This window comes from Bombina bombina, chromosome 3 (genome assembly GCF_027579735.1).
Source record: "Bombina bombina isolate aBomBom1 chromosome 3, aBomBom1.pri, whole genome shotgun sequence".
Classification (NCBI taxonomy): Eukaryota; Metazoa; Chordata; class Amphibia; order Anura; family Bombinatoridae; genus Bombina; species Bombina bombina.
The window spans coordinates 770,076,830-770,090,958 of record NC_069501.1 but is presented as its reverse complement, the minus strand read 5'-3'; the positions used below and the strand labels follow the sequence as shown (position 1 = coordinate 770,090,958).

Here is a 14,129-nt window from a genome sequence, read left to right as displayed (position 1 = left end):
TAGAAGCCATTTTGCAAGAATGCTTTATACATTTGCAAGAACACTAAATGGTGGTTGTGTTTTCACACATATCCACCTAACATATGCATGTTACCTACCTAGATATGCTCTTCAACAAAGAATAACATAAAAATAAAACAAAAAAATGGGTTTTATGTCCCTTTTAAGTGAAAAACATCTTTGTCACAAATCTCTCTAACATTATTATATACTTATACATTGTCTACTAATTGTTGACGTGCTGAGGATTTGTGCTTCTTTGTGAATAAGAAAGTCATTATTTAGGGTCAAAATCCTTTTATGTTCCAGCTTAGATCAGATGATAACAATATGAAGTCTCTAAACAAAGTCTATAGTAAACCCTTGAATAGTAAGTTTATTTTCATTTGCTGGTTGTATTGTTATAGTTCACACTAACAAGTTAGAGATTGGTCAAAGAAATGTATTGCCCCCATTTTAAAACAGATTTATCCACCTGTTATGTCCTGGGTTTGAAATAACATTCTCTATAACATTACATTTGTTTATTAACCCAATTGCGTTTAGAATACCCTACCCCTTATTACCTTATTCCTCTTACTAATTTAATTTACATATTTTCTGAGTAGAGCCCTTCAAACAAATTCAAGTGATGAGAAGATGTTTTATTAATCTTTGTAATCCTTGTCACAACCACAAACATTACTTAAAGGGACATGAAAGCCAAAAGCTTTCTTTCATGACTTAGGTAGAACATACCATTTTAAACAACTTTCCAGTTTACTTCTATTATTAAATGAGCAGCAATGCACTACTGGCTTCTAACTGAACACATGGGTGAGCCAATGACAATCGGTGTGTATATATATATATATATATATATATATATATATTTGCAGCCACCAATCAGCAGCTAGAACCTCTTTGCTGCTCCTGAGCTTACTTAGATAAACCTTTCAGCAAAGGATAACAAGAGAAGGAAGCAAATTAAATAATAGAAGTAAATTGGAAAGTTGTTCAAAATTGTATGTTCTGTCTAAATCATAAATGTCTAATTATGACTTTACTGTCCCTTTAACAGAAATATGTAAAATATGTTGTCTACCTAATGTCTCATGAATATTTTTTTTTTTTTTTAGATATTATATATTATGGTGAAATGAATGAAAAAATCAAACTGTTGTACAGACTTCATATCCCACCTGGTAAGCGCTTACTTAAATGTGGTGGTAAACTGTGCGTGTCACATTAGCGTAGCATCATTTTGTTAATTAATGAATATATTTTCAGCTTGCTTGAATTTGGTGAGGTCAGTGGTTCACAGATATTTTCAAATTATAATATCTTGGATTTTAGTTTTTCAAACTTTTGTACTTTTATTATTCCATGTTTATGTCCTTGTAGACTGCCTATCAAAATCTAATCTATACATGGCACACCTTGTATTACTTTTTATGTTTACCTTTATAAAGTATTTTAATTATAAATATACTGTGTGTATATATATATATATATATATATATATATAATCTATTTGATATGGAAAGTTATTTAATGGTGGTTACGATCTTTCACAGTTCATGGAGGGTTTCACGTGTTATCTAGTATAAACCAACACAAAACGTAACATGGAACAGGCTCCTAAGCTTTGCCTAAATTTGCTGATCCATGACCTAAAAACTATTATTATTATTTTTTGTCAGCCGCTGACGTAAAAACTTGAAAATGCATTTCCTGTCCACGAGGCTGGTTTCTAGTGTAGTCTAGTATAAATAGAGTGATTTGTCTGTTTTACAATATAAAATGATCTAAGTGTAATTTTATAACGTATTTTCATTATAAAAGTATTTGTAGTTTTAATATCTGTGTTTATTCCTTTGTTATATAACACTAGAACATATATTTAATATAAGCACCATAAAACAAGTGACATCCGTATTATACAACATCGTGGAAATCATTAAAATAAGCACGTTTTCACAATACATTTACAGGTACTAAAGTTTGAAATTGAAGCATGTTCGCTATATACTTCTATTATTAGCAAATATTCTTCTAGTAAAAGTTATTACTCTTTATTTTTCAGTACCGTACACATGCTGTGAGGGCCCGTGCGCCAGTATTAAAACACTACACCTTCTCAGAGACACCAAGATTACAAGTTTTGCGCTATACTGGTTGCGTAAATAACACAAAAAAATAGCGCTATCGCACTTTCCATAGCCCTGCCATTGCAAGTTAAGCCAAAACCTTCTTTTGTTGTGCGGTATGGTGCGATAAGCTCCATACCGCACAAAACCCAATGCCTGACTTTACGTGCTCGTGCAATGGAGAGATAGTGGTAGAAAAAACTAACACTTGCAATCGCCATAACGTAAAATGATTAACCCTTAATCTGCCGCCTCCCGACATTGCCGACACTAAATAAATCTATTAACCCCTAAATTCGCTGCCCCCCCACATCACTTATAATAAAATAAACCTATTAACCCCTAAACTGCCGGCCCCCCACATCACAACACACTAAATTAAACTATTAATCCCCTAAACCTGATTTACAATATAACTATCTTTAAATAAATACAAATTTACCTGTGAATTAAAAAAAAAACTAAGTTTAAACTATAAAGTAACCTAACATTACTATTTTTAAAAAAAAAAAGCGAAAAATTAAAAAACCTAAAGTACAAATTAAAAAAATCCTAATACTAAGAATTTTTTTAAAAAAAATTACATAACAAAAAATAAAAACTCTAAAATTACGAAAAATAAAAACTCTAAGATTACAAAAAACTATAAACTAAATTATCCAAAATAATAAAAATTACACCTAATCTAATAGCCCTATAAAAACAAAAAAGCTCCCCCAAAATAAAAACACCTCCTAACCTAACAATTAAGTACCAATAGGGCCATTTGTAGGGCTTTGCCCTAAGTTTAACAGCTCTTTACCTAAAAATTACAAAGTCCCCCTAACCGTAAACCCCCTCACCCAACCAACCCCCCAAAATAAAAAAAACCTAAGTCTAAAATAAACCTAAGCTACCCATTGCATTTGTATGGGCATTGCCCTTAAAAGGCCCTTTTGCTGTCCATCCCTAATCTAAGGGAAAAAAAACAACTAAAAAAATATAAAAATAAACCTAAAACTAACCCCAGAAAATCTACTCACAGTTCCTGAAGTCCAGACATCCATCTTCATCCAGGCGGCGATATCTTCATCCATCGCGGGCGGCATCTCCTATCCTCATCCCAGTGGTGCAGAGCTGTGGAGGCGCGGAGCATCGTCACCCGTGGCGCGGACATCCAGCGTGGAGGATCCTCTTCATACGATCACCGCCGTACACTGAAGCTTGAATGCAAGGTACCCGTTTAAAAATGGGGTACCTTGCATTCCTATTGGCTGACATTTTCAAATCCGCCAATAGAATGAGAGCTACTGAAATCCTATTGGCTGTTCAAATCAGATTGCGGAATGGATCAGGGCGGTATAGCCTATAATGCTAGCATTTTAGCCGGACCGCAACAACCTGTAATACAGCGTTATGAAAATCCTGCACTCAAACGTAATTTTTTGAGTGCGGAATGGATCGTTGCATTACAGGCTAAAATGCTTGCAGTATAGCTATACCGTAGCGACTTGTAATATGGGAGACCTGCCATTCCACGCGCAATGGCCAATTTTTCAGCGGTATAGCCGTACCGCACCAAACCACAAAACTTGTAATTTAGGTGAGAGTGAGGAGTGGTTTGTATGGTACAAATTAAGTTTTTACTGATGCAATACATACGACCGCCAACTCTCTGAACTTGAATACTGATGCATGGGTCCACACACCATATGTGCATAGACCACTGAAAAAATTATATTTTTTACTTAAAGCTTTTTTGCTAATGAAAGTATATTGCAAAAAAAAATGCTTCTATTTAAAACTGTGAGTAGATACAGCACGTAAGAAAGTTTGTAGGTGGAAAAAGGAACTAGTGAGTATTAAAGAGGACTGTATATATCACTAATTTGTGTGGGGGGGGGATTAAACTAAATTAGTCAAATTAAATTTAAAACTGTAAAATTGAACTACATGAGACATCACAGGTGTGTATATGCAGTCAGTAGCACAACCTGATTACATAATGCAGTTTTCACCTAATTGAGATGACCACGCACAAAAGTCTTTTTTTTCGCTTTTAAACAAACCATATCTAATCTTGAAGAAGGAAAAAAATATCTAATCATCTAAAACAATGAATTGTATGTTCTATCTGAATCATCAAATAAAAATGTGGGTTTTATGTCCCTTTAAGGGACGCATAATGTATGGCTATATAACACACAAATAATTTATTTCCTAAAAATGTCAGTGGCACAGGGGCAGATTTAGGCATGTTGCACGGTACACATTATGTGCTGCCCTCCCCTTTTGCCAAAGCACACATATTTAGTTCTGCTTTTACTTTTAGGGCCACAAAACTATGGCATGCGTTCTTAGTTCTGCTATGCTCATAGGGGATCCAAAACATAGTGGAGAGGGCCACATGTGGCCACCCCTTATCTAAAATATTACATTGTTTATCAATTCAAAAGGATTTTATGGTTTATCCTTTAATGTTTTTTTAACTGCAGCAATATAACAGCAATATTATTTTTGTATAGTGCTTTGTTATTAAGTAATATAAAAATTATAAAAACAACATATAATTACTATATTGTGCAAACGTAATGCATGTAGTGATTTTTATTAGAATGTTTATTTCTGAATTTTACTTCTATGAAAACAGCTCTCATGGAGAATGACCAGGACTGTCAGTCACCGCTCAAAGGTCCATTTCTATCAACTACAAGGCCCTTGAAGATTGCAAAACCAAACGGTATGTATTGCATGTTTCTGTACAATTCACACATCTCACGTGCATAGTTACATATTTACACAAAGCAACTCTTGTGATATTTTCATTGTAACAAAACATATAACTTTCAATACATTTATAAAAAAAAAAGGCCTTACAAAGCACCTGTCCTGTTGGTTTTTACTTCGATCCCCTGTTTTCTGGGGATATGCCTATATGTCCTTGGGGTTTGTGAGACTAATGTGTGAGTATATATTAAAGTTCATGATGTGAAATATTGACTCTAGAACATTTCACAGTCAGAGTAAATCTAATGAGGGTGTACAGAAGATCCATTGACTTGTCATATGAAAACAAAATGTATGCTTATGTGATAAATTATTTTCTTTCAGAATGATGATGGTCCACAGTCCTCCATAACATATGGGATATATTTCCCTCCACTAGGAGGTCAAGAACCCATATCTGAGCTTAAAATCCCTCCCACCTCCTTTATCTCTCTTAGTTTAACCTATAGCTAAGTAGAGAATAGGAAACATATAGGTAGGAAATACAAAGCAGGGTCTGTAGAGGTGTCATTAGAACTGTCGCCCCAAAAATTGAAACGGATAGGTCCTGTGGACCATCATTCAGAAAGCAAAGAATTTATTAGGTAAGCATAAATTTTCTTTTGTAAAATGATGATCCATAACATATGGAATTAATACCCAAGCAGATAGTCTATGTTACGGAAAGGGCGGGACAAGTTTTCTGGCAGTTTCCATTTAGCCAACACCACAGCCTGAAGGACTTTCCTGCCAAAAGCTGCTTGCGAAGAAACAAAAACAAATCAAAACAATACATTTGGAAAATTTTTGCAGAGGAGACCATGTGTCAGCTTTGCAAATCTGCTCCAAAGATGCATCATTTTTAAAAGCCCAAGATGTTACAACTGCTCTTGTAGAAAGAGCTGTGATATAATTAGGAGGCGACTTTCCCACCACCAACAATGCCTTATGAATCACATGTTGAAGCCAAAGCTACCTTAGAAGCTTTTTGTCCTTTACTGTAACAGTGGCTCCTTAGAGTTAGAAGGATTTGGACACAATGAAGGAATAACAATGTCTTGACTTGATATTTTCCATAGAAACTACCTTAGGAAGGAAATCATATTTGGTACGAAGTATAGCCTTATCCTTGTGAATAATTAAAAACAGAGAATCACAAGACAGTGCTGACAATTCAGAAACACTCTTTGCAGAAGAGATTTCTAACAGGAAAAGTAATTTCCAAGACAACAGTTTGATGTCAATGGAATGCAGTGTTTCAAAGGGAGAACCTTGTAATACTAAAATAACTAGATTTAAATTCCAGTTTGGAGAGAGAGGTTTTACAACTGGTCTAATTTGAACTAACACCTGGACAAAAGTCTGAACATCAGGAAGTTTAGCCAACTTCCTATAAAAAATAATAGATTGACGTTTCAGGAAACTAGTGGACAAACCCCCTTGTCAAGACCATCCTGTAAAAATTGAAGGATTTTACAAATCTTAAAGGAGTAGCACTTCACAAAATAGGCCTTCCAAAACTCGAGATAAATCGTTGGTGACCAAATCTGAGAAACCTCTATGTCTCAAAACTAGGCGTTCAACCTCCATGCCATTAAATTTAGAGCTTTGAGATCCTGATGGAAAAAAGGACCTTGTGACAATAGGTCTTGTCTTCGAGGAAGAATCCATGGGGGAGATGAGGACATCTGCACTAGATCCACATACCATTAATATCACTGATGCTGACTCATGTCTGATCCGAGCAATGACTCTTGTAAGGAGAACAAACAGAGGAAACAAATACCCTAGATGAAACTCCCATGGACATACATAGGCGTCTATCAATGATGCATCATTGAGGTCTATAGCAGCCATAAACTGAGCCTTTTGGATTAAGGGTAACATTGTGTGGAATGTTCCTATTATAGAAGAGGGAACCTTGACAAACATGTTTAGTGCTGTTGAATCTAGGACAGAACTGTAAATCCCTTTAGACAATAAACAGATTGGTGTGAAACCCTTGACCCTGAGGTGACACTGGTACAGGGATTAATTATTCCTATATCCTCCAAATCCTTTTATAAAGGCTGCCGCCTCTGAAGGATTTTTGGCAACATGAGATAGGACCACTGGTCATTAAAGGGACAGTATACACTCATTTTTATATAACTGCATGTAATAGACACTACTATAAAGAATAAGATGCACAGATACCGATATAAACATCCAGTATAAAACTGTTTAAAAACTTACTTAGAAGCTCTCAGTTTAGCTTTGTTGAAAAGGTAGTTAGAAAGCCCACTGCAAGTGGTAAATAAGAGACTCCCCCCTCCCCCTTCTTTTGCATATGAAAAGACCCTTTACACAAACAGGAGCAAGCTGGAGAAGGTAGCTGACGGTATTCACATAAAACTTTGGGGCTTGGTTAGGAGTCTGAAAATCAGAGCAATGTTATTTAAAAATAAGCAAAACTAAACTTTATTTTTTTTTAAAAAACTTCATGGACTATATAAATAGATCATCTACAAAACATTTATGCAAAGAAAAAATGAGTGTATAATGTCCCTTTAAGGAGAACTCTGCTTCAAAGAGAACAAATTCTTGATCTTTTGAAGGACAAAAATAATCAGTCCTGATATCCAAACTGTTTTACCTGTGAGTCCTAAAATATATAAATTTATACATAAGTTTATACAAAGTTATAAATCTGTACATGACATAAGCATCAGTATGTAGTATACATGTATATATTTAAGCATACACACATATTTAGCTTGTCATGTGTCCTTACTGATTAGAGAAGCACCAAATATAGACCAACAGGTACACAGTAGATACTTGTAAATTCATGTCCAGAATAAGCAGAGACTTTGTATACTTACAAAGTGAATGCATAATGTACATTGTTAATGAAAATATTCATAATTAATGTTCAGTATCTACCAGATAAATGTATGTGCATACATACAAATTACTCATACAATAGGTATAAAAGAGATACCAATAGATCTTATTTCTAAAGGATCTTCACTGTTAATAAAAATATTAATGATCGATGTTCAGTATAGCATAAAATAACATTTGTGCCTAGATAAAATACACATAATAAAGGTAGGAAAGAGATACCAATAGATTTTTATTTCAAAAGTATCTGGACTGCTGGACTAAACTACAGAGAAATCCTGCACGGCTGCTTTTAGAATTAAACATGCAGAGTAATATGCATGAAAGGTATATACCTAGAGGATCATATATTATAATATTGTGTACTCTAATAGCATAGAACAGATCATGTCTTGCATATCTACAGATACAGACGTTCTGGCTATGTAAAAATTATTATATGTGTTACTATACATGCAATAAACAAATAGCTTCTAGAGATTTGCATATAATAATAGTGTACATGAAGTACATCAGTGCAAATAACATTCCAAAGAGCATAACACGTACAACAGTATATCAAATGCAGACTGACATAAAAAACTGGCAATGATGGGAGTACAAGGCTTAATTGACTTATAAAGAAGTATTAATAGCGCAGATAGTTATAATAATAAATGCAAACCTGGTAACAGTTTATCGTCACCACTCAAGGGGGAGCAATAGAAACCCAATATTCAAAACCCAATGTTTAAAATATACCACATATAAAATGCAAAGATAAAGAAATATAAACACCAGTGATTATGGTACAATTAAGATACTCAGACTAGTTAGTCCTTGAGGAAAATCAGTAGCTGTAAGCGTGCTCCCAGCTTGGTGTCTCTGTCCTCCAATGATGTCTCTGTCCTCCAATGGCGGCTGCTCCTTCCCAAAACGATGTCAAGACAGATCTAAAAGAATGCAAAAAAACAGAAGGGTGCCTCCTAGTGTGATATAGTACAGACTATGTACATATGCTCCAATGTGATTGACAGGTACTCACAAATATAGCAGCACCCACTCGTGCTAAGTCGCACCTACTGGGATCTCTCAGTGTCCCAGCTCACTGCTCATAGGATCCCACACACACCTCCGTCCAGCGTGTTTACTCTACAAAGGGTGTTTACTCCACAACGAAAGAACTCAGGCTCTCAATCCAGTAAAATGCATCAATTCACTTTAATAAAATCCAATATACAAAACACAGTGTACAAGAATTTCACTATGTATTTAAAATCGTGCAACTAGTTTATCAGCTAACTCGCTGTTTCATCAGGCATCTACAACCCGACTGAGAGCTCTGAGCTTTAAACTGATCTTGACCAATCAAAAACCGAACATATTGTCACACCCCTGTAGACAGCTGTTACCAACATTAATTTGTTCATAACTTAACCCCTCATATCACCAAAACCTTTTGCTACAAAATATAAACAAGAATGTGGTAATCCATATACATACATCAGCACTTTACTTCCCCAATGTGTGTAGCAGAATAGCTCTTATTGTCTAGTTAATCTCAAATCATTAAGTTGTGTTAGTAAACCAATGTGCCAGGAGACTGTATTTCATCTCTTACTGATATCAACAAGTTTCTGCCTAACGACCCCGAAAAAACGGCTTATTATAAAAGTAAAATATATTTCTTATTTTCTACCGACCTTAATGTAGTGACAATAGAGCGCCTTCGCATCCCAACACTACTATAAATATCCTTCTCGTCATGTATATCATTTGTTTACATATTTGCTCTACCTACTTCTCATACATTGTCCTTACACTCCTTCTCTGCCAATGGCGATGGGCCATGTCAAGGTGAGTGGGCGTGATCTAATTACACCCATACAACTCGTCAACTCCCCTTGTGTCATTAACCTACATGTCTGACAGCCTCCATATTTAAAGGGCCATTATACACTCATTTTTTCTTTGCATAAATGTTTTGTAGATGATCTATTTATAAAGCCCATAAAGTTTTTTTTTTTTTTTAAATGTATAATTTTGCTTATTTTTATATAACATTGCTCTGATTTTCAGACTCCTAACCAAGCCCCAAAGTTTTATTTGAATACCGTCAGCTACCTTCTCCAGCTTGCTCCTGTTTGTGTAAAGGGTCTTTTTATATGCAAAAGAAGGGGCAGGGGGGGGGTGTCTTATTTACCACTTGCAGTGGGCTTTCCAGCTAAACTGAAAGCTTCTAAGTAAGTTTTTAAACCATTTTATACTGGATTTTTATATCAGTATCTGTGCATCTTATTCTTTATAGTGGTGTCTATTACCTGGTTATATGAAAATTAGTGTTTACTGTCCCTTTAACAATCCTATACATAACAAAGATAATATACCTACACCTCCGAGTATGCTACATATCTATGCGCTATAATATTCATCCCATGACGCTACTGCCAATCTTCTTACAAGTCTCTGCAGACTATTTTATAATAACCGTCTTAACTAACGGTAGATCTAAAGAGGATCACTAGACTATACAATATTATTAAGACCACAACATAGAAAACAATACCCTAGTTGATAAAAACTTCCTATATAAATTAACCTAAGTGACACGAGTGTCCAGTCTGAAATATAATTATACCTATTAAAATATACATAAAGAAGTGATATATGTAAAAACATATTAGATGAGAGTTGTGTTCAATATTAATGTGCCTGTTATGATGACTTAAATATATATTGTAGTGAAACTAGAGATAATCTCTATAGTTATCTGTCTATTATGTGATACGTGTAAAAATAAACGAGTGTTAATGGTTATGCATGTGTCTAATTCGCATCTCCTATAGTGGGCTGGATTGATGCAATGTGTGATAATGATCTTAGTAATGTCTTTTAAAATGTGCTTATATGCAAAACTACAGTTGGTGATAGTGTTTATTAATATAAATCTAATATAATACTTAACCTAAAATCTTTTAAATATAAAAACTATATATATCCTATATGTGATGATTATTGTGATGATGCCTATTGTGATTAACCCATAATATATGATGTATAAAAATCCAATGATTGTCTATGTTGCGTGTTGTATTACACTAATATATCAGGCTAGCCTGAAGTTTTGTATGTAATGCTGTGATTATCCTGTATCGTGGTCCACTCATTAGGACCCTAATGCTTACATGTTTCTATGAATCACATCTATTTATATGATAAATAATGTTTACAGATAGAACTCACAATTAAGTATGTAGTTAACTACAGTGTCTTTGTACCTGTGGCCCTCTATGAAGGCCAATATAAATTTCATAAGACAACTCGGGGACCACTGAAAATAAGTAGTATCAATTTACTTGGGGCTCCTTTTCTATATGTATAAATGCATGTGATATACAAGGCTGCCTGATACACACATCCAGAGATTACAAGAAAAATACAAATGAAAAATACATCTTAGAACGCTGCCATATCAATATTTCCGTTTAATAGACTCCCAAACTTATATATCCAGTAAGTCTCTCTTTGTCTCAAACAGGTTATACAATTGGTTCCCTGCTTATAGGGAACCCTTTCCAGAGGAGTTATGTGAAATGTGCAATCTTGTCCCTTATGACATTTGAAGGAGTGTCTCGATACACTATGTTTCTGACTGCCTTTTTTGATGTTCCTAAAATGTTCCCCCCAGCGTCTCCTAACCTTGCGAGTAGTGTGCCCCAAATAATGGACCCCACATTCGCATGTTAATAAATATACTACAATGCTTGAATTACAATCCAGCCTTTCTTTGAGTTGATATGTGTATCCCGTCGCATTCGATCTTATACTTGTGGCCCCATGTGTAATATACTGACACATACTGACGCATCTTGCATCTCTTTATTTTACATTTAAATGACCCTTTTAAGGAATTGTTTGTTTGTGATGTGTAAGTCTTCCTTACTCTTCTCTTATTCATAACTACTTTACTAGGGGCTAGTCTACTTTTAATCGTAGGAGCTCGCCTAAAGGTAATTGTTGGTTGGTCCTCTAATATGTGTTTTAGGATGGGATCTCTTTTTAATAAGTGCCAATGCTTGGTCATAATCTTTTTGATTTTTTAAAATTTGAATTGTAGTTAGTTATGAAGGCTGTTTTTTTCTTTTTATCCTCTATTGGTTGTAAAAGGGGAATAGGGGGATATAGGATACTATTTGCATTTTTTATTTGTATTTTTCTTGTAATCTCTGGATGTGTGTATCAGGCAGCCTTGTATATCACATGCATTTATAGATATAGAAAAGGAGCCCCAAGTAAATTGATACTACTTATTTTCAGTGGTCCCCGAGTTGTCTTATGAAATTTATGTTGGCCTTCATAGAGGGCCACAGGTAACAAAGACACTGTAGTTAACTACATACTTAATTGTGAGTTCTATCTGTAAACATTATTTATCATATAAATAGATGTGATTCATAGAAACATGTAAGCATTAGGGTCCTAATGAGTGGACCACGATACAGGATAATCACAGCATTACATACAAAACTTCAGGCTAGCCTGATATATTAGTGTAATACAACACGCAACATAGACAATCATTGGATTTTTATACATCGTGTATTATGGGTTAATCACAATAGGCATCATCACAATAATCATCACATATAGGATATATATAGTTTTTATATTTAAAAGATTTTAGGTTAAGTATTATATTAGATTTATATTAATAAACACTATCACCAGCTGTAGTTTTGCATATAAGCACATTTTAAAAGACATTACTAAGATCATTATCACACATTGCATCAATCCAGCCCACTATAGGAGATGTGAATTAGACACATGCATAACCATTAACACTCGTTTATTTTTACACGTATCACATAATAGACAGATAACTATAGAGATTATCTCTAGTTTCACTACAATATATATTTAAGTCATTATAACAGGCACATTAATATTGAACACAACTCTCATCTAATATGTTTTTACATATATCACTTCTTTAGGTATATTTTAATAGGTATAATTATATTTCAGACTGGACACTGGTGTCACTTAGGTTAATTTATATAGGAAGTTTTTAACAACTAGGGTATTGTTTTCAATGTTGTGGTCTTTATAATATTGTATAGTGTAGTGATCCTCTTTAGATCTACCGTTAGTTGAGACGGTTATTATAAAATAGTCTGTAGAGACTTGTAAGAAGATTGGCAGTAGCGTCATGGGATGAATATTATAGCGCATAGATATGTAGCATACTCGGAGGTGTAGGTATATTATCTTTGTTATTATGTATAGGATTGTTAAATATGGAGGCTGTCAGACATGTAGGTTAATGACACAAGGGGAGTTAATAGACAAGTTGTATGGGTTTAATTAGATCACGCCCACTCGCCTTGACACGGCCCATCACCATTGGCAGAGAAGGAGTGTAAGGACAATGTATGAGAAGTAGGTAGAGCAAATATGTAAACAAATGATATACATGACGAAAAGGATATTTATAGTAGTTTTGGGATGCGAATGCGCTCTATTGTCACTACATTAAGGTCGGTAGAAAATAAGAAATATAATTTACTTTTATAATAAGCTTTTTTTTCGGGGTCGTTAAGCAGGAACTTGATATCAGTAAGAGATGAAATACATTCTCCTGGCACATTGGTTTACTAACACAACTTAATGATTTGAGATTAACTAGACAATAAGGGCTATTCTGCTACACACATTGGGGAAGTAAAGTGCTGATGTATGTATATGGATTACCACATTCTTGTTTATATTTTGTAGCAAAAGGTTTTGGTGATACGAGGGGTTAAGTTGTGAACAAATTAATGTTGGTAACAGCTGTCTATAGGGGTGTGCCAATATGTTCGGTTTTTGATTGGTCAAGATCAGTTTAAAGCTCAGAGCTCTCAGTCGGGTTGTAGATGCCTGATGAAACAGCGAGTCAGCTGAGAAACTAGTTGCACAATTTTAAATACATAGTGAAATTCTTGTACACTGTTTTTTATATTGGATTTTATTAAAGTGAATTGATGCATTTTACTGGATTGAGAGCCTGAGTTCTTTCGTTGTGGAGAAAACACCTTTTGTGGAGTAAACACCATGGATGGAGGTGTGTGTGGGATCCTATGAGCAGTGATCTGGGACACTGAGAGATCCCAGTAGGTGCGACTTAGCACGAGTGGGTGCTGCTATATTTGTGAGTACCTGTCGATCACATTTGAGCATATGTACATAGTCTGTACTATGTCACACTAGGAGGCGCCCTTCTGTTTTTTTTGCATTCTCTTAGTTATAATAATAATAATAATAGTACCAAATGTCATTATGTTTAGTACAATATATAATTGCACATATAGTAAATTGGGTGCATTGTAGTTTACAAAAGAATGTGCT

General features: G+C 34.6%; 1 protein-coding gene across 4 annotated transcripts in view; it reads left to right on the top strand.

Annotated features, from left to right (window-relative positions):
• TBC1D8 (TBC1 domain family member 8) overlaps window positions 1-14,129 on the top strand; it is a 554,164-nt gene that overhangs the window by 514,428 nt on the left and 25,607 nt on the right. For all 4 annotated transcript variants that reach the window (XM_053707644.1, XM_053707646.1, XM_053707643.1 and 1 more), the window contains 2 exons: window positions 1,119-1,184; window positions 4,759-4,848. In XM_053707644.1, coding sequence (XP_053563619.1) covers window positions 1,119-1,184; window positions 4,759-4,848 — 156 coding nt within the window. The remainder of the gene's footprint in view (window positions 1-1,118; window positions 1,185-4,758; window positions 4,849-14,129) is intronic.